Source organism: Epinephelus lanceolatus, chromosome 9 (genome assembly GCF_041903045.1).
Source record: "Epinephelus lanceolatus isolate andai-2023 chromosome 9, ASM4190304v1, whole genome shotgun sequence".
Classification (NCBI taxonomy): Eukaryota; Metazoa; Chordata; class Actinopteri; order Perciformes; family Serranidae; genus Epinephelus; species Epinephelus lanceolatus.
In genome coordinates this window covers 30034056-30055730 of record NC_135742.1, presented here as the reverse complement: position 1 = coordinate 30055730, position 21675 = coordinate 30034056, and the positions used below count along the sequence as shown (strand labels likewise).

The 21675-nt window shown below is 40.8% G+C and overlaps 1 protein-coding gene across 1 annotated transcript in view; it reads right to left on the bottom strand.

Moving 5' to 3' along the window:
• antxr1a (ANTXR cell adhesion molecule 1a) overlaps positions 1–21675 on the bottom strand; it is a 37057-nt gene that overhangs the window by 10438 nt on the left and 4944 nt on the right. Inside the window, exons 2-17 of the mRNA XM_033618476.2 lie at positions 20049–20120; positions 19876–19947; positions 19224–19305; positions 19026–19059; positions 17635–17714; positions 16869–16937; positions 14582–14662; positions 13729–13789; positions 11958–12056; positions 7825–7894; positions 7637–7715; positions 5607–5702; positions 3985–4026; positions 2950–3045; positions 1526–1693; positions 644–724 (exon numbers count right to left, since the gene is read on the bottom strand). Of these exons, the coding sequence (XP_033474367.1) occupies positions 644–724; positions 1526–1693; positions 2950–3045; positions 3985–4026; positions 5607–5702; positions 7637–7715; positions 7825–7894; positions 11958–12056; positions 13729–13789; positions 14582–14662; positions 16869–16937; positions 17635–17714; positions 19026–19059; positions 19224–19305; positions 19876–19947; positions 20049–20120 (1282 nt within the window). The remainder of the gene's footprint in view (positions 1–643; positions 725–1525; positions 1694–2949; positions 3046–3984; positions 4027–5606; positions 5703–7636; positions 7716–7824; positions 7895–11957; positions 12057–13728; positions 13790–14581; positions 14663–16868; positions 16938–17634; positions 17715–19025; positions 19060–19223; positions 19306–19875; positions 19948–20048; positions 20121–21675) is intronic.

Sequence of the window (21675 nt, the reverse complement as noted above, 5' to 3'; positions counted from 1 at the left end):
ATTGCCACCCTATACAGCTAGTTAGTATACTATAAATTCCGCAAAAATAGTACAGTAACCTTAACTAGAAATTGTGCTGAAAAGTATAATGGACAAGAAAATGGAGTAAATCTGACAGTTTCAGGTGATCTTATCTAAATTTAGGGGTAATGGCTGCTCTGAGATCAACATTTCTTACTCAGGGAAAGATGAATCATTACATAAACTCTTGCGGGTGAGGGATTATAATACAGACTTCCCTCAGACTTATTTTTTCAACACTTGTGGATCCCACAGTCTCAGACTACATGTCAGCTGCCAACAGTAGAGGTCATTGCACTGTTATCCCCCTCAACTACAGCTGGCCTTTGAGGAATTGCATTTGCCTTTTCATAATGACTTCTCCAGAAGTCTTTACGTTGCAGTGTACTGTAGCCAGACACTGCTGCAGTCTAAATCCCACCTCACCGCAAGTTTTCCCATGAGCCTCTCTGCTCTGCACACCATTGCTCACAGCTGGTCTATTTTCTCAACGTTTTCAGATAGAAAAGAATTCCCCCATTTGCCAAATGCTAATGCACAGCCAAGGCCTTACGTCAGTTGGTAAAACGCAGGCTGATAAATGGTTTCATGCCTACCTGTGTAACTTTTGAGTTACTCTTACCTTGTCACCAGGATGTGGTCTCATCACGGACACACGGTCGTAGCCTTTTCTTAAAAGTACCCACAATGCATCCAGTTTGCTCTGTGGAAACAGAGATGAAATCAAACTTTGAAACCATTACAATAATCTTACATTTTGTTTTCTCTCTGGGTCACTCAAAAACACTGTTCCACACTGTGCACCTAACTCAAGCTGCAACAAAATGACCCGTATTACCCAATTCCTGCAGCCACTTCACAGTGACAAGCTGAAGTGGTTTCAGTTCTTTGTGAGCTGACTTCATCATTTTTAAACACAGCAAATACTTTGAGGATAAGGGCAGAAAATGCAGCTGTTTTTCCTCACAAAAGTGCTGGCTGTGCAGCCCTGTTCCCTGGAGGTCAGTCCAACAGGAGTCTGGTTTCTATTAGCAATCCCCCGCTGACTGCAGACTTTGGAGTCACTCCTTTAACCCCATGCTGGCCCCGGAGGAAGGGACTGTGTGCCAGTAGTCACCTAAGCATTATTACCTTAACACATCTCATGCTACTTTCACTACGGCATTTTAATAATGCTATTACTTACATATCCTCAGCCAGATTAACATGGAGTAATTTGTAACAGATGTTGCACTTCATGCACTACACATGCTTACAGCTGAAAAAAAAGCATTTGTCCCAGTAGTGCTATTAAACAATCACGAATGCTTTAATAAATTAAATGTAAGCTGAGCCATATCACAGACGTCTTCAAACAAATATCTCGCAAATCCTCCAACATTTCTAATTTTCTGTGTTGAGCAGTTGTAACCAACCATTCCTATATGTTTACCAAGTTTTTGTTGTCAACAATGAGACTTGAAAGAACATCTGCGGACCAAACATCTTCCCATTTGTACTGTACCTTGATGGGTGAGTACCACTTGCGTGGCCCCGGGGGTTTGTGCATGCCATTGTTAAGAACCCGTGTGGGGCCTGCCTCATACTCCTGCTCGGGCATCTTCACTTTGGCATTTTTGGCCTTTTCCAGCTTGGCTCCTTCTTCAGTGGAGCCTTTCTCACCCCAGCGGACCTGATGACGGAGCGTCAGAACACACCGCCTTTAATGTTTTTACATCATTGCCAAATAGATGGTCAGTAGCATATAACTGTGAAATCTGTCCCACTTGAAATCAATAGATGAGATGCTCTGGTGTTATTTGAATTTTCTGTAAATGCCATGGCCCTAAATCAATCAAACATTATTAATTAGAGGTAATTTTTCAATAGTCTGACTCACTGGATATAGACTGTGGGTATAGAGGCACCTCAGGAATGAGTCCCACACCCGGAAATTAGTTGGCATTCTTGCCCTACTGCTTTGATTGTCTCAAAGTCAGTGGGTTTTTTGAGTGGGTTTTTGGTCAGATCCCTGAAATAAGGTCTGTGGTTAACACAAGCTTAAGAGACTTTCACATTTGTTCTACGACAAAAAATATGCAAGTAAATACCCCACTCATGAACTTTAAAGCTTTTATGTGTCTTAAAAAAATCAGTTGCTAACAAGTGGCCCGATGAGACTACAGAACCCCAGGAGTGCAGTTGGTTTAGAGATATACAAATAACGAGAGCAATTTTTTACCCTATGAATGAGTGATAATGGTTGCTTTTCATAGACTGTATAAAACAATAGATGTAGGTACTGTGATGTCACCCATTGGTTTGTGGACTCCCATTTTGAAGCCTTAAGTTTGGCATTTCTGCCATCTCCATCTTGGATTTGGAAGTGACCATATTTAGACAAGAGGACAGAGCTGTCGATGAGTGAGGGTTGGATGTAACTCATAGACTGTACGACACCCGGCAGACAGCCTGTCTTTTAAAGCAGCTCCACCCGCAACTAAACATAACTTTAAGCCTTATTAAGATGTAAACAGGTGAGGTATATAAAAATTCAACCCCTGTACAGTTAATATGAGGGAGGAAATTAGCTATAGAGACCAAAACATTGTTTGTACCAGACTGTAAACATATTTCTGCTATAAAGTTGGGCATTTAAACATAGGGGTCAATGAGGATTGACTTGCTTCCTCAAGTGGCCATTTAAAGAACTGCAGTTTTTGGTATCTCTGCGTTTGCTTCATTTTTCATCCTGCTTGGCACTTCCAGACCTTCCTCTAGCACTGACAAAGTTGTGGAGATAGATCTGGCTAAGCAAGACTAACTTTTCAACAACACCAATGTGTAAACCTGGAACATCTTCGCAGGTGGCCATTAAGGATTTGCATCCTTGTTAATTAACAAAACAGATTAGGTGAGATAACTTGAGATTTATTTGATTTATTTCACCTCCATCCTTTTGATTCCCCCAACTCCTCTTCCTCCATAGTAGGAGGCGTCGACAGTCGGCCATTTCTTCTTAGGGGTTTCAAAGTCTTCATCATCCTGTGGGAGAGTGACAGGAAGTATGTTTTATTGATGAGCCATTTGACAGGATGGGTAGCTACAATTAAGGGATAATAAAAGAAAAAAATAACCTTTTACCTTTTTTTACATGAATATTAAAACATGAAATGAACACCTAGGGGATACCTGGTTTAAATGGCCTTTCACTGGTCAAATACCTAAATACCTCTCTGTCTGTCTGCCCTAAAAACTCCAAACCCAGCCCTTATTTTTGTCCCCTCTGTGTTGGTTGTCAGATCAGAGGAAATTACAGAGCCCACTGGCCAAACTTGTTCTGTTTCAGCTCTTTAATACACCATGTCTGACTCATAATCTACCAGGAGGTCAGACAGTAGAAGCCATAATGAGGGCTCAGAGTTGTCTGTGAGGCTATGGTTGTCATTGGAGTCTGTTTTTGGTATAAATCTACCGGTTAATTTTCAGTTTAATTGGTGCAAATAAATGCAGCCCGATATGTCCCACAGTCACATGCTAGCTTGCTGTTATTGCTCTGTGAGCTTGGGCAGTCAAAATGTGTTGTAATAACATGAATTTGTTGATCAGATTCATGTGAAATAACGTTATTAGTCAGTTTAATTCTATATTGTGTTCCATGAGGGTCCAAGAGGAAGTGATTTGGAAAAACATAAATTGAAGTCACAAAAACAAGGGAGAGAGAAAAAACAGTAAAAATCAGGATTCCACTGTTATTCTAAGAGGGCGTTAACTCACACTGGATGAATTACCAAATGAGTGAAATCAGAGTTTAATGCCAAGAAGCAAGTGAATGACGCCACATGGCCATTGAGGTTTAAAATGTCCGAATAAACTGAACAATTAGACAACCTAAACACTGGCAGCTGTCTGAATCTTAAATAATGAGCTTTTCTCTAGAGTCATAAGAAACAGATCGAGTAGTGGAGGCGGTGCGGCTCCTACCGAACTCTCCTCCACAGCTGGTGGTGGGGGTTCGTGGATGATCTGTGGGAGAAAGAAAGTAAAAAAAGATTTCATGAGAAGAGAAGAGGGGGAGGAAGTGTTTTCACACATCTTTCTTTACAGGAAAGTCACAAACACATGTATCAAAATTGAAACTCACATGATCTGCATGTCACAGCAATGTGTCTGCTGTGAGCAACAAGATGGTTACACAACAACACATGGCTGAGGAATTGTTTTTTCCTTTAAGTCTCTACTACTTTACAAGAGCGATGCACTGACCTAGAAATCTGCTGTCCAGATTTTTTGGCCTGAGGTTGTTGATTAGGAGAAGAGGAGAGTAACAGGCTCATAAATGCTGTATTATTTGCTCTTCAGTTCTGTATTGAGCAATGTTAGCCATAAAATATTATAGTATTTATGCTTGTTGAGTATATTACATAGCCGCTACACAGCATGATTGCGCATAGACTGTATTTTTAAGCATGCACAGTTTAGCCTACGTCTTGCACTATCCTCTTGTGCCTTTTCTTGTCACCACATGAGCTGTCAGTGTGTTTTTTTCACCAGTGTAATGAAGACAGTTTCTTCTACATTAAGCACACTTGGCAAATTAAACGATTCTGATTCTTATTTGTGATTTTCCTCCACACTTCTCTAAACCCTGGAACGCAAAACGATTCCCCATGGTAATCTTGCATCGCTTTCCTAAACAGACTCGCTGCACACAGGCTTGAATTTTCAGCTTAATGGACAAGAACAGGAAAAACTAAAGGGAGGGACAGCCATGTTGTAAAAGCTGACATCTCTCTCTGGCAGTTCTCAGCTTTCCCGTTTCCAGCGCTGGAAACATTGGAGTGGATTCTGAAGAGACACTGCACTCCTCATTTGAGAGGAGAAATACAGATTTTGACAGCGTGCGGCTGGTTACAAGAGAGTTTCCTGAAATATTGTGATGCTGGCAGGTGGGCCACTGTCTAAATAATGGCACAGGCATGTGTTTTTTCCAGGCGCATTTCCTCTTTTTGCGGTATCCAGAGCGGATGACTATCATAAAAATACTTCTTATGAAACTTTTATTCCTGATGAGTTATCTTGCTTCTAAAACTCTCATAGTAACAAAGATAACAACACAAAACAGCCCATTTGAGCTGGACATTCATATTATTCAGCTCCAGTACTGAGGGAAGAGTTTGTCAGCAGTTTTGGTCTTTCAGTGAATATACTGAGGACGTACTGAGAGGTGAAACTCAGAGGTCATCTGCTGTGACCTGCGGAAACACAAATTATTTCAACAGCAGCATAATTACTTAAACACACATGGCCTTGACCTTCTCTGACTGTGGCCTAAATTCAGCTGCCGGGATCCAAAAGGGCCGTATACCTTTATTGACTCATAGACCCTAACCTGCTCACCATGGGAATGTTGTTGAGGTTAATAAGATGCCTTAAAGGGTGTTAGCCAGACAAAACAGACCTGGTAAAGACATTTCTCTGTGTCTTGTTGTCCGCAAGCAAAAAGTGTTTGAAGCCATCTTAAATTTGAAAAGAGCAGACCAGAAGCTATCTGTAAAGCAGCGTGTGTGCATGTTATTATTGCACTACTGTTTAAGAAAACTCACCACAGTGCAGCAGAGAGGCCAGAACCACCAGAGGAGAGCCAAGACCAGGAGCAGCATCAGGATGAGCAGAGCTATGGCCAGGATGGTCCCATCAGACTGTGACAGAGACAGACACGTCAGCACGGACTCTCTGAATGTGTAGAGCACTAAAAAATCGTAAACCACTTCTCTAGGCTTAATGCTTTTGTCGGCAAAAGGCTCTTTTGGTTTTATCTTCACTGGAATCACTACTTAAAGACTGTGATTCATCTGATTCTTCAGTTTGTTTTGCACTGTCTGGATTGGTCAGACTAGTTTGTTAGTGCTTGTTTTTTCTTTTCTTTTTTTTTTTAACAGATGGATTGCCCCATTACCCAAAAAATACAGTTTCAGATTTAAAGCTCTTCTTGCACAATGTGTGATGAAGAGCTGGGATAAAGTCGTTGTTGCAAATCACAACTAAGTCTCAAGTCTTTGCAATCAAGTCCCAATTCAAGACAGTCAAGTCCCAAAGTCTGTCTCCTAAACAAGTCATAATGTGCTCTTATCAGATTAATAATCTATTGAATTTACAAAAACCATTAAAAAAATGTTTTTAGTTGTTAAATGAGGTTTGGAAGTAGTTGCGTCTCCAGATGTAATGACCTCCAATTAGTTTTTTGTTGACCATTGGTAGTTTTTCTACACAAAGAAAATCACTGATACAATTTTTCTAACTGGTGCTCACTAACCTAATGTAGGTTCTTTATGCTTCTCTCCTGCAACTTGACTGGATGCTGTCAGATTGGTTCAAACAAAGTTCATCTGGGGAATTAAGTGTTGACTTGCAGGGCATGAATAGTGTTAATGTTAGCTGAATCAGGACATGAAGGGAAAGGAATTAACTCATGATACACTTTTAAACAAACATACTTTTAGTCTTTGGGCTTGGGGTATCAAGTATTTTCAAGTCAAAAGGCTCAAGTCCAAGTGAAGTCACGAGTCATGGTGTTAAAGTCCAAGTCGAGTTGCAAGTCTTCTTTGACAAGTCAAGTCTAAAGTCACTGAATTTGTAACTCAAGTCTGATTCAAGTCCCAGTCATGTGATTTGAGTCTACACCTCTGGTGTGATGTAGTACTGTATATTTGTTTTATAAACATACCTGTTTACGTCCTCTCAGCTCTACAGCGACATTACCTTTGCCTCAGACCTTAGCGATTACAGTGCTTTTTCATCTATAAGTTAGGGTGCTTCAGACCTAGAGTTGTCTTGCTTTGGTCTGAATCAGGGACTAATTTTGTTACAAAGTTTTGCCCAGAGAATTGCCCAGAGTTGGTTCGTGTTCTCAAACGGACCCGATCATATGTGTGAGAAAGCTGCTCTTGATTGATCAGAATTTCCATGCGGGAAAAATCCAGGAAGTAAACAAAACATTAATGAAGAGTACACTTGCGAGATAAATGTGACACTTTCTAATGTCACAATGGAGGGACAACTACGCAGGTTGATTTTAGTGCTGGTCATCGTGTACTATATTGCTGTCATTGTTCATTTTAGGCAAACCATACAGTTTGAAAACAAGGCGCGGCTCCAACTAGAAAACAATGTTTTGATGCATTTGGTTGCGCCAAACATGCATATCAAGGCAGTACAGGAGGAGGCGCACATTAATAATCCTCCAGGACTGTAACATGCTCATGTTTAACCCAAACAATGTGTAATGCAACTGCAGTTGGTGCGCACCCGAGTGCAGTTGCTGTGTTCACACCTGCCTAAATGAACCGCACTTAGGGGGATAAACAAACTTGAGTTTGATTGAACCAAACCAAACAGGGCAGGTGTGAAAGCACCCTTAGAAAACCTTTCAAGGCATTAACTAGTCACTCAGTGCAACACCAACGTTGGAATGATATTCAGAGCTTACTAATATAAGGTTGCTATATCTAACTAGGTGATTTGAAGAACTGCCAAAAATATTAAATTGACTGATGTACACCATCTTGCAAAAAAAAGAACAATTAAGCTGAGCCGAATGCCCTCAGAAACTTGACGGTGCTAGCTAGGTACTCACACAGCCAACAGTGGTAATGGTGACCGAACTGGAGATGAAACTGAGACCTTCGTTCATACTGACATAAAGGTTTGCTGCCCTGGAAAAGAAAAAGGAAAACATCTCAGCTGCCATTTGTGCAGTAGAAAAACAGAATGGATGGTGTTAAATGAAACCTCACATTTATTTAAATACATGATGGGACTTACATCCCCTCCTCTTGAAGCACTGGTGCAGGGCAGAGGAGATATGTATCTTCTACAACCAAAGGCTTCACCACTAGAGAAGAAGAGGGAGAGGGGTCAGGAAGAAAAGAAACAGCCAAACATTTCAGTCTTGTCTTGTGATTACAGTCAATAGTTTTCCTGGACATATAAAGCTCCTGAACTGGTCTTACCCACTAATCCTGACCTGAATCACTTTTCAGTTTATGTCATAGTTTAGCCTGATTAAAGTAAAGTTTATTGACTGAATAATACCACATGACTTCACTGTAATTCAATAAGTATGTGCATATTAACAGAAGTTAAATGATGTCACAACTTCTGCTGTAATTCGATTAACAAACTACTTGAGAGGAGTGTTTTGTCAAGACAAATGCTTTGTTGTCTACTGTGTGAAGACATCTGTGTAACTCTAAGAAACACCAGTACCACCACAGCTTTTGTTTTTCAGTCAAATCTAGGTCCTCTCCTTGTCCAGCTGGCTTTTAGGAGAGCAGCTCCAACAAGCATCGTCGCCCAAGCCTGTCTGTTTATCCTGGCAGAAGGAGAACATACCCCAGAACTGAGGAAATCAACACAAGCAACTGCATGGGTCGCAACTGCTCTTCTCTTGAAACACCATGCAGGACGGAGGGGAGGGGGGACGATCAGCTCTGCCAAAAACAGCTCAGAAACTGGGCCAGATATGATCCTGTTCAGAGTTCATCTCTGCACCCACCTCGCACTCAGAATGGCCTCACACTATTGAAGTGTGACGAAAAGGCATGAGAGCCTTCTAAACGTCAAATTGCAGCAAAGTCCAGTAAAGAGCTGATGGGACCTGATTCTGCAGATTTCCGCTATTTAAATCCCTTGGGGATAAAAATGCTGGCAAAAATCCACAGTCCATGTCATGATGTTTTATTGGACTCTTTACTCCCCAAGCGTAGAGAGAGGTCATGTTTTACAGTGAGGTGCAGGTGAGTGTCCAGAGTTCAGCTTTAACTGTTATTTGAAATTACTGCGTAAGATGATGGCAGATGTAGGATCTTTGAGACTATTCACCGGTACAGACTGTCAGCAACAGGACTGTATATTGGCAAAAATTTAGTGATACGATTCACAATCCAGGGGTTATAATTGAATATATTGTGAAACTGTAAACAAAACAATGTACTGCAATTTACTTTTAAAATCTTACTTTAAAGTCAAAGTCAAATGACTGAAGATAGATTAGGGCTACAATATCGAAGGATCTAGCGGTCGTAAGTTAAAAACACAACAGAAAATGAACCACGGCATGAATCTTTGCAGGTAAACTATTAATAGTTAATGACTAATTAATTCATCAAAAATCAATACGGTGTTCTGAAAATCGATTCAGTACCACAAAACATAACACAATACTCAAGTGTGTCAATATTTTCTTACACCCCTTCTTGGAAAGGTCAATTTACAGCTGATTGTGGGAAAACAGCAGCATCACAGGGTTGTTAAAAAAAAATTCATCAGATTCAGCTACACTTGCATGTCATTCAACTTTTGTTTAATCCGTAGGCATACAAGAAGATAAATGTGAATAAAAAATAAATTTAAAAAATCATAGATCTTCTGTGCTGGACTAGGCTAATTCATTGAGCAGTAACTTCCTAGAGACTTCTTGTCACAGTGAGGAAAGACAAAGTAAGTTGAACCAAAAATTTATGTTTTTACATTTTGTTTTTTGTACAACATAAACAAACAACAAAATATACTAACAAACAACAAACAAAATATAATGTGAACTTTAGAGGCGCTGGTAGGCAGCTATTGTTACCTTTGAACAGTGCTAAACTAGCTGTTCCCCCTCCATTTTCCATCTTTGTGCTAAGCTAAGCTAAGCTAAGCTAACAAGCTGCTGGCTATTGCGTCATATTACGTAGGCTACAGAGTGCTTTTTAGTTTTTCTGTAGGCCAACGTGGAAGTTAACATCACCCTAGTTTCCTCGTCAAAATGCCAATGGGATTTCACATTGGATTTTGGATTTTTGCAGAAAATAAGCTCCATGTCAAACAAAAGTTTATGATACATTATGTTCAGCAAGATGATCTTCACTACTGAACATCACTTTTATTTCTGAAGTTTAAATGCAATCGCCAGAGGTCAAAAGGTAATGTTAGGCTATAAATGACTTACACCACAGTTGCATGACTTAACGTCCCTACCACAGGAAGGCTTTAAACCCATGTTTGGTGTGATGACGTTCTGTAGTCTCAGTTAGCCACTTGTTAGCAACTGCCTTTTGTAAGACACACAAAAGCTTCAAAATTCAAGGGTGGGGTATTTATTGATGTATTTTCTGTCATAGAACAAAACATGAAAGTCTCTCAAGCTTGTGTTTACCACTGACCCTATTTCAGGCATTTTTCCAAAAACCCATTGACTTCAAGATGAGGGGAAACCAGGATTGCTAAAATGCTAACTCATTTCTGGGTTTTAGGATTTATTCCTGAGGCACTCTACACAGACATGAGAGAGGTATCAATCTTCCCATCTTACTCTTGGCAAGAAAGTGAATAAATGTATTTCCTAAAATGTTGAACTATATCATTAAAGACTTGTCTCCCATTATCCACACTGTTCAATACTCCATGGCAACATCTGTCACTAAAACAATGGAGAGCGACAGGACCTGCCAAATCCCAGCTTGCCTGACTGTATTTGCTGCTACTTTTTCCTGGAGACACAAAGTCAAACATCGATTCATCTGCTCAGCACATGCAGTTACATATTGCTGCTTTCCTTTTCCCCATTTTACCATATTTGAAAAGTATGCAGAGGTCTGCAGCGGGGGAAGTCAGCAAGGGCAAGTAAAAATGCATTACAGAGAAATGGTTTTCCTTATAGCCAATCACATATTTATCTCCGGGCGAGCTAACCCTGGCCTAATTATTTTCATTTAAAGTTTACCCCTGATGTGAAGTAAACAAGTTCCAGAGGATTGTGTGTAAACAATCTAGAGAAGTGAATGGATCTGTTGAAGGAGTATACAAGTATAATGGGACTGGCATAAGGAGATAATTTTACTCAAATTGTTTCCATGTCCGCTGTTTGTCTGCAGGAAGTTGGATGCTGTATCACGCAGAAACAATTACCATTCGGAGGAATTGTTAAAATTTGATTAATACTGAATACTTTTTTAATGTTTCACTTTGTTACAAGAATTTGATTTAAAGTGCAAGATGCCTGTGCTGAATGTTGATGGCATCACCAAAGTAATTACCATTAAAGAGAAGAACACAGTCCCTTTGGATAGCTAATAAGTCCTGCATGTGTGCTATCATGCACGCTAAATACAGTATAAACATGAGAAAGCAGAAAAGATGGTTAACCATCATGCGAATTGGTACTAAACTCCAAAACAGACCACTTGGAAGGCAGCAAAGAGAGCTGACAGCAGGAATTTTCCAGTCTAAAAAAGAGGCTCATGCATTCCTCTATCAGAATACGATGAACTCCAGTTGACTGATAAAGACGCAGAGATGTATCAGCATGTCAAGTTAGATAAGAAACACATCTGTTCACCACCTCTCCCTCACAGGAGCAGGCATTTTGTTTGCACCTCGGTGCTGGTATATATCTTGCTTTGTAATTAGACCAGCACCTCGTGCAGCTACTGTGGCATGCCTGGTAGGAAGTGGTTTTAACAACTATTACGGCAAACCACCAGTTAAAGAGTGTGGGGAAACTGTGTATCCTTAAGGCCCTTTTTTCCATCTACCTCGTGTGTGGTTCTCGTTCTCTTTTATCTCTTCTTTCTGTTTCCTTTCCAGGCTGTAAAATTACACAATGTACTGTTTAAAAAACATAAGACCAGTAACACCAGCGTGGCTGCTTGTTTGATCACAGAGGATTCCAGCTGTGTGGCTGACTTGGTGTTTGACTTTTGGGAAGCTCAGTAAGGTGTAATTTAGAGGAGTTTTACAATCGCCTGCACACTCATGAGTTTAATCCAGCTGTTTTTATAGTAAATGAATGAGTGATCAGCTTTGAGTCAGTGTGTACTCTGTTAAAACACTCATGTGTGATCAAACTGCGCATGAAGTGAATCAAAACTTTGTTTCAACACTGAGGGGATGTTCAGCCATGTTTCACTCACTCTTAGTGAGGGTGTCGTTGATGCGGAAGCTGCACAAAACTTTATCGACGTTGCGCGCATGGAGGAATCCATTCCCCCTCACCACCACTTGGAAGGACTCTGAGCAAGGAGAGGAGAAATGCAAATGTCATTTCAAGAACTGAAAATAAATTTACCATTAACTGGATTTGTGGTTTAAAGTAAAACCCAAACGTCTCATCATGTTAGAACATTATTTGACAACAACCATGACTGGCTTGAAATGCCTTCAGTGAGAGAGAGAGAGAGAGAGAGAGAGAGAGAGATTTGAGCATTGACATATGGGTATAATGCTTTGCACATGCCACAATAAAGCTGTCTCACAATTACTAAAAGGCTGGTGTATATTAAACAATGTGCTGACTGGCATTATACACAAGTTGTAAACATACTGTAGCCTATATTGGCATAATGTCATAATGATCTGTAATGTTTTGTTTGGAGCCCAGCTAAATACAATGGATTTTTATCTGTTCTGTATCTGATTGTATCATCATATCATGATTTATTTGCACAAGCAGATGCGTCTGGTCAACACATTTTTTTTCCGCCTACTGTTTTGCCTGGTTTGGACGTGTCAAAGATGGAGGCAGCTACGGTTAGGGTAAAGATGTCATGGTTAGGGTTAGCACTAGCCAATCAGAGCATAGTAGGGCAGGACAAGGCAGAACACTCTTAGGAACAAAAAAAAGTGTCTAGTCTCCATCTGCTTTGGACAGATTTCCAGCGAGACATGCTGGGCCAATCACAACTGTTGATGTAGTATGGGAAGCACTTTTGAGGCATTGTCAAAGAAAACCAAGATGGCTGCAGCTGATGCAGAGCTTTGGTGGTATATTTTTGCCAAAAGAAGAAAAACCAACTGCACTTAAAACTTGTCTTGAAAAGGAAGATGCATTTGCTGCACTTCCATCAGGGTGGGGACAAAAGTTTAATATTCCAACTCCTAATTCCAATATATGCCAGCTCATCCCTGTGGTCTGTTTGAATTCATCTGTCACTCAGGTGCATTTTTTTTCCTCTTTGCGTCAAGTTCTGTACTAATGTGTCGTGACTGACCATCTACACAGGGCAGACCTGGTCACTGGGCCCTCAACGCTACATCAGATGTTAATAACACTCCTTTCAAAACAAAAAAAATAAACTGAGAGGTTCCAGATTATTTTACATCTGTGATTTGGTCTGGCGATGTCAGGCTATGGCTGTGATTAGCGTTAGCAGTAATTTTTATGCAGCACCATCCTCTCACAAATTCCAATAGAAAATTTGTCTATTGGAAATTCTGTCATTGGAATGTATAAGACATATGACAGGAAGTCCCACTTCATTGGGGTCTAACTGACACAAAACATTGATAACATCACTGCTGAATGTAAGATAATGTACTGTACATGACTTAGGCAAATGTATAACCTATTTAACAACATATAAATCCCAAAATGTTTCCTTATTTGGTGTAATAACCATATTTTATTGCCATTTCTGTTTTTTTTTTACCTTCATCAAATATGCAAGCTCAATATATGGCAAAGGGAAGGGTTATCCGTCCAATAGTTATCTACATAATGACTTTTAATAAGGTCAGAATATATTAAAAGAAAAATAAACTTTGCAATCGTTATTAGTTTACACATACATAAGGAAGCCAGTGTCAATAAAATCATGAAGGCTCATTTAAGATGTGCTACTGTCTGATTTCATTCATTAAGTGACCTGATGAAGATAAACAGGAGGTAAATCTTCCTTGTCTTACCTCCGGCACAGATGCTAGAGGGCTCTGCTGCCAGGATCTCGATACAGGACCTCTTCAGGATCTGAAGAGATGAGGAGACACAAATCTCAGATGTTGGATCATTTTTAAAGAGTCTCAGATTGTGGCTATCTATACTCTTCTAAGTGACTGGGTTTCACTGTAGCCATGACTTTTATGTACCTGTCAGTGAACCTTTTGCCACTCAGGTCTCTAGGCTTAAAGTTTCCCTCTATTCTCATTTGTGTAGTACAGATACTGCTGCTCTCCAGGAATATACCAACTGTTACCCTGAAGACGAAGAAGACTGATTCATGACCCACTGCCCCGCTCACATGAATACGAAGCAACAGCCCTGGGTTTGCAGTTAATCTGCTCCAGATGACAGTCAGCTTGCCTGACCTTTAACTCTGCTCAACAAACCTCGTATCCCAGTAACAGCCCCTTCATGACAAACTGGTTTTCATTTCTCGGGATAGCAAGAACAAAAATTTGAGTCAACACTACTGAGGTGGGTCTTAAGAGATACAGCACATGCTTTGATCATGTTTGGCCAGACATCAGCTGCAATGATCAAAAGCAGGAAAGTCACAGTCGCAGCAGGTTTTCCTGGAAGTCTGTCCCTGGCCGGGCTCCATGGACAGAATAACTTATCGTGCTTTAAACCTGTTTTGTCGTGTTTGTGTTCTATTTGAGCAGCTTGTTGACGAATTAGAGGAGAAATGATGGGGGAAATTACATGAAGTCCATTAAAACAAGATGATTTCCTTGAAGTCATGTTATTCCTCAACTGTCTATTGGCCCTCAGTGTAACTGGTGCTATTGGCATCACTGTGGGCAGAAATGAAATCCTTACCGAGTCGATGACCCCTTGCAAGGCCTCAAATCCATCGTTTACGGGGAAGACATGGTCCTTACTATCAGCTATCTTTGCCAGCTGGAGAGGAAACAAGTTATTACAATCACAAGCGACAACTGCGCTCTTATTCATCCAAGACACAGAATTAGTTAAGCTCACAGCGTAATTGATTACAGAAGTGGCACATATGAACACAATTAACAATATTACCTAATTCACTTATTTTAGAAGACATACTAAAAAGATTTCATGCTGCATAATGGAGGACAAAAGAGATTCTTGACTCACATTATCATTAGGGTAATACGTGTATAATAATGCATACACTGTCTGAAGACATTTAATGTACATCTCTTGTCCTTGTTGGAACTCTTAAACATTTAATTCAGTTCACTAGGAAGACAGCCTGAGGGCTTGTTTGCTGATTTGGTTACTGATATACAGTACAGGCCAAAAGTTTGGACACACCTTCTCATTCAATGCGTTTTCTTTATTTTCATGACTATTTACATTGTAGATTCTCACTGAAGGCATCAAAACTATGAATGAACACATGTGGAGTTATGTACTTAACAAAAAAAGGTGAAATAACTGAAAACATGTTTTATATTCTAGTTTCTTCAAAATAGCCACCCTTTGCTCTGATTACTGCTTTGCACACTCTTGGCATTCTCTCCATGAGCTTCAAGAGGTAGTCACCTGAAATGGTTTTCCAACAGTCTTGAAGGAGTTCCCAGAGGTGTTCAGCACTTGTTGGCCCCTTTGCCTTCACTCTGCGGTCCAGCTCACCCCAAACCATCTCGATTGGGTTCAGGTCCGGTGACTGTGGAGGCCAGGTCATCTGCCGCAGCACTCCATCACTCTCCTTCTTGGTCAAATAGCCCTTACACAGCCTGGAGGTGTGTTTGGGGTCATTGTCCTGTTGAAAAATAAATGATCGTCCAACTAAACGCAAACCGGATGGGATGGCATGTCGCTGCAGGATGCTGTGGTAGCCATGCTGGTTCAGCGTGCCTTCAATTTTGAATAAATCCCCAACAGTGTCACCAGCAAAACACCCCCACACCATCACACCTCCTCCTCCATGCTTCACAGTGGGAACCAGGCATGTGGAATCCATCCGTTCACCTTTTCTGCGTCTCACAAAGACACGGCGGTTGGAACCAAAGATCTCAAATTTGGACTCATCAGACCAAAGCACAGATTTCCACTGGTCTAATGTCCATTCCTTGTGTTTCTTGGCCCAAACAAATCTCTTCTGCTTGTTGCCTCTCCTTAGCAGTGGTTTCCTAGCAGCTATTTGACCATGAAGGCCTGATTGGCACAGTCTCCTCTTAACAGTTGTTCTAGAGATGGGTCTGCTGCTAGAACTCTGTGTGGCATTCATCTGGTCTCTGATCTGAGCTGCTGTTAACTTGCGATTTCTGAGGCTGGTGACTCGGATGAACTTATCCTCAGAAGCAGAGGTGACTCTTGGTCTTCCTTTCCTGGGTCGGTCCTCATGTGTGCCAGTTTCGTTGTAGCGCTTGATGGTTTTTGCGACTCCACTTGGGGACACATTTAAAGTTTTTGCAATTTTCCGGACTGACTGACCTTCATTTCTTAAAGTAATGATGGCCACTCGTTTTTCTTTAGTTAGCTGATTGGTTCTTGCCATAATATGAATTTCAACAGTTGTCCAATAGGGCTGTCGGCTGTGTATTAACCTGACTTCTGCACAACACAACTGATGGTCCCAACCCCATTGATAAAGCAAGAAATTCCACTAATTAACCCTGATAAGGCACACCTGTGAAATGGAAACCATTTCAGGTGACTACCTCTTGAAGCTCATGGAGAGAATGCCAAGAGTGTGCAAAGCAGTAATCAGAGCAAAGGGTGGCTATTTTGAAGAAACTAGAATATAAAACATGTTTTCAGTTATTTCACCTTTTTTTGTTAAGTACATAACTCCACATGTGTTCATTCATAGTTTTGATGCCTTCAGTGAGAATCTACAATGTAAATAGTCATGAAAATAAAGAAAACGCATTGAATGAGAAGGTGTGTCCAAACTTTTGGCCTGTACTGTAAGTGGCAGAAGTTTTACAGATTAGGGTGAAGTGTGCTTTTACTTAATGTAAAGCACTTTGTAACTGCTTAAAAACACTTGTTTCATTGTTTTCAAAGTAATAGTTCGATTTACAAAGCTTGAAATTACACTTTTACTATCCATTTCATCCCCTTAAGCTTAGACATCATGAGATATTAAGGTACAGACTAAAACTTAGTCAACAAAACACACCTGTGTCTCATTGAAGTCCTTCACCCCCACGCAGTAAACAGAGGCACCAAGACTTCTGGAGCGGTTGGCCTGTCAAATATGCACAGATTCACAGCAAAAACAGGAAGAAGCTCAACACCTGGCTTCAATTACACCTCTGCATTGCATAATATCATCCAAAACATAGTTAAATAAAGTTCGTGTTTATCTGGCCTCTAATGAGATTTTACAAGAAATTGGGCAACACCATGTTCCTGGTGAATAATATTATTCAGACATCACATGACAAAAAAAATGTCACACAGATGCCAGAATGCCAAACAGAACACACAAGCCAAATAGATAGTTTACGAGCATTAATGCCTGTGGCTTTTTGGTGCCAAGTCTGACAGTGAATGACAGTCTAAGACCTCCCACAGCCAACTAGTGGAACATTTCCAGCTACTGGAAATGTCAGCTTCACTTCCTCCCCACTGTCAACATGTGTCTGAGGGCACTCAAAGCGGATTAAAGCCTCTGGCTGTATACCTCTACCTGTAGTGCCTGAATGGTCTGAAGAGCAAATAAATCCTTGGATCCCAGTGCAGATGTGAGGAGAATGACTGGGTTATATGGGATGTATAAATCTGACTGATGCTCTGACCCTGCTTTTCCAGACTAAAGTAAAAGGATCAAAGTGGTGATGTATAGGGTGTCAGTGTTTGATCTGCTCCATCACATGCTCAGTCACACCATTCACCTGGTTATAATTTGTGTGGCCCATTTGATCTCTCTTTGTCTCTCTCACCTCTCTCTCAGCATAGTAGAAAAGATCCTCGTGCAGCTCTCCATCTGTCAGAGCTATGATAACACTGGCAGTGCGAACACCTGCAGGCAGAGAGAATTTGGTCACCCCTGCAGCAATTCCATACTCTTTTCCCCCATTCCAAATAACCATGCAGCATTGATAAGATTACTGCTGTTTTTTGCAAAATCTACTTGCTTTTTATAATTATGAGTTTCATCCTTGAAGGTCTCCTATTCAAAATTGAACACAGTTATTCACATAGACAATTCCAAGTCAAGGAGCAAAACCAAAGTGTCATTTAAAGCTGGGGTAGGCAGTTTTATTTTTGCATCTAATTTGAGGACATTGTAATTGAAGTGGTCTGAACGAACACTATACCTCTGCACCTCCTTGTGGCTATGTTTTCAGGATTTAGAAAATTTAGGCCACGATGAGAGACTTTGGCCAATCACATGACATTGCGGAGAGAGAGCATTCCTATTGGCTGCACTGCAAATGCAGATGGGAAGGCATATCCCTTCAGTGAAAGTCTAATTCAATGGTGGAAAATCCTGCAGAAAAAGATGCTATTTCAGCTACAACAACTGGCTACACTGCAAAGCAACTGCAAAAAATAAAGACGGGCTTATCAAAAAGATCAAAAGAGCAACCAAGCTGATGTCACAGAGTGACGACATGTAGTCACTGGTGGGCAAAACACAGACAGTACCAACGGTGATACTATTTGAACCTGGTCAATTGACAAGGAAATACAACATTAGCACCTTAACCATGGTGCAAACTTGTTTAGTAATACAGTGTACAAGTAGATGGGAGAGGGATAGCAAAATATCATGACATGGATTTCCTCCTGAACATCAACATGAAAGAAAATACAGATGGATAACAGCTGTGAAAAGGGAGAACTGCGCTGACTAGAGGTCCTTTTTGTCTTTTCCCAGAATACTGCCTGTCCCAGCTTTAAGTCAATGGATCCCACTCAGTCACCTCAGTCAAGTCAACTCGGTCACCTCATTTAAGGTTAATAAGTGCCCTTAAGCTGTGAGCAGGTTGTTTAATTTGAATACTTTGTTGGCATGAAGCCATCCAGTGTTTCAAAAAAAGGAAGACAAAAACATCAGCATTTTTCTACTGCAATTTGATGCAGCATTTAATTTATTTTTATCACTATTTTCCCCCCCTAACTTTTTAATCTTCTCACAACCCCTCAGATGTATCTTGTGACCACCATGGACATCCCTGTAGCTGGGAACCACTGACTTGCTGTGATGCAAATACCCACAGAATTGGTCATACATTCAAAAAAGTTTTGGTTTATCCTTAGTTGCTTGTGAAAATTGACTTGAATTTACTGTGTTTTGCTAATGTAAGCATATAAAAGTAATACATACCTTCAGTGTTTCCGTAATATATTTGCTCACTGGCCTGTGACAAAAAAGAAAAGCCGGTTTGAAAGACTATCTATCTAGTTGCATGCAGTGCATAGAGGAACTGATCCATGCTCAAACACAACAGCCGTGTTTGTTCTGGAGCCAGTATTGAGATAAAGCAGATGCCAGTTTGGAATTGGACATGCAGAGGCTGCTCACCCTCAGTATGCCCTCATGCATGAAGGTGTCTCCTCCTGGAAGAACCCTCTGGAGCTCCTCTAGACCTTTACGGATGCGTTCCCTGAGCAGACATACAGAAGACAAGGTAATCCACATTGTTGATAATCCAATCAAACTGAAAATATTTATTTTGTCAGATTCATTTCTGAACATACTTTTGACTACAACCAGACACTGCGAGGCGTGGTAACAGAATAATGGTTTCCATAAGGGCAGAATTTGCAGAAAATACCAGCAACGTGTAACAGATGAATAGATTGAAACAGTACTGGTTTGTATTGGCTCGAGAAACTCTCACGCAGATAGACAGGAAATGAGCCCTTTGTAGAATAAGATATGAGGGAAGCAGTGAAACAGTGAAAATATTTTGTGACGCTCAGCTGAGGAAAGATTAGACACATAAACTGCCCACAATGTGTCAGACACCACATGATGAATTAGCTGTCCAGACCAGCAACACTATAGACAGATCACAGCGAGGGAAAGTATCTGTCTGGAATCTTCTGGGTCGTGAAAATGAAGGATCATAACTGTGTGGCGTGTGTCCATATCTGGCGTTAGACTCATTCCACTCAGCTGCGTGGCAAAAAAGCTAAGGATTAAAGGCAGTTTTGAGGGGATCTGCACCCACCTGTCTTCTGTCAGGCTCATCAAGATCCTTCCCTCAGTGGAGAACACAATGAAGGACATCCGCAACTGTGGACTGTGGCAAGGAGAAGAGAAAATTACACTCTGTTGGATCAGTGATCATTTCTTGTAACATATTTTCCCACAGACACTTGATGACACAGTTATGATTTTTACCTAAGGAATTTATGAGCTAGATGTTCAACAAAGTTGTAGATTTCTGTCCAGTGATTCTGCACACTCCCAGATCTGAGGAGAGAAAAGCCAAGTTAATAACGATACATGATCTCTTCTCTGTGCCCATGTTTGAGTGTTGCCAAATTAACAGTAGACCATGGACACATTATGGAACAGACATTCAAACAGCCTCACACACCTTTCAGTTAGAAGCAAGACCCCCAGAATTGCTTTGCATCTTTTTGCAGTCCTGCTGCATCCCTTTGTAGATATTTTATGTCTCTTTGTAGTTATTTTGAGTCTACGTGTGGTCTTTGACTCCCCTTGTAATAGCTTTATGTCTTTGTGGTCCTTTTGTGTCTCTTTGTAATTACCTTGGGTTTCTTTGTAGTTGCTTTGCATCTCTTTGCAGTCCTTTTGTATACCTTTGTTGATATTTTATGTCTCTTTGTAGTTGTTTTACATCTCTGTGGTAGTTTTGTGTATCTTTGTAGTTGTTTAACATGTCTTTGCAGTGTTTTTTGTGTCTCAAGTGGTCGCTTTGCCTGTCTTTGCAATCATTGCACCCTGTCCCCTTGGGCCCCTGGGCCTGTGCCCAGTAGGTCAGTAATCCATGCATGGTATAGACCTCTAACTGGAGAGAGAACAGCAAGAGCCTGCATGAGTAAATGCTTTGGCAACACTGCTGGTTTATTCTAAGGAATAGCAATGATGTCGCGCTCCTCAGATTACTGGTAACATCTTTATAATGCACCTGCAATTATACCAGTGTTACTGGAGTCAGATAAATGAACCCTCATTAAGCCCTCATGTGACCAACCCTGTGATCTCAACTAGGTCAGTGTGCATGTTAATCTTCCTGCACTCCACTCCCTTTCTGCTGATGAACTTCAAACTGACCTGGCGCTGTTCACATTCTTACTTGATGTTTTTAATGGATTGTAAAGCATTCGCTACAAAGTACTCTGTTTCCTGCTCTGTTAGGAAAGTAAGATAAATGGGTAAAAGATTTAGGAGGAGGGAAGCTTCTTGGTCATGTATCATCTAATCTAATTATCTAATTGTCCGTAGATATCAATATACGGGTACATCAGGTTAATAAAGAACAGTTTGCGAGCTTGCATCTATCAGTGATGATGCTTATCATTTAAACTGTTTTTCTAACCCCACACCCCCCCGAAACATTTCTCAAAACACCTATTTTTCCATTGTTACCATGACACAAGTCCCAGCACAAACAGCCCAGCCAACAGGCTGAAACACTGGAACATCTGGATGTAATGGAGAAAGGGCAGTGCAAAGACGAAGAGGAGAGAAGAGGAGAGAAGAGGAGGAGAAGAGGGATCAGGCAGATACTGCAAGAGTACAGTGAGGGCAGGTGGAGGACATCACTGCTAAAATGCAGTGGAGCGAGCTAAGATCCCACCTGGAGAGAAGACAGGAAAATAAAAGTACAAGGAACAGCTAATGCAGTGAATTGATGCCCGCCAGGTCACACATGCAATATAAATCTGTGTCGTTAAAACATGGCTCATGCTTAAAATTACTCTCTGTTACACACAATTGTGTAATTTCTCCTTGGAGTAACATCAGTGTGCAGAGAGGTGGCACTGGCATGTAATGTAGG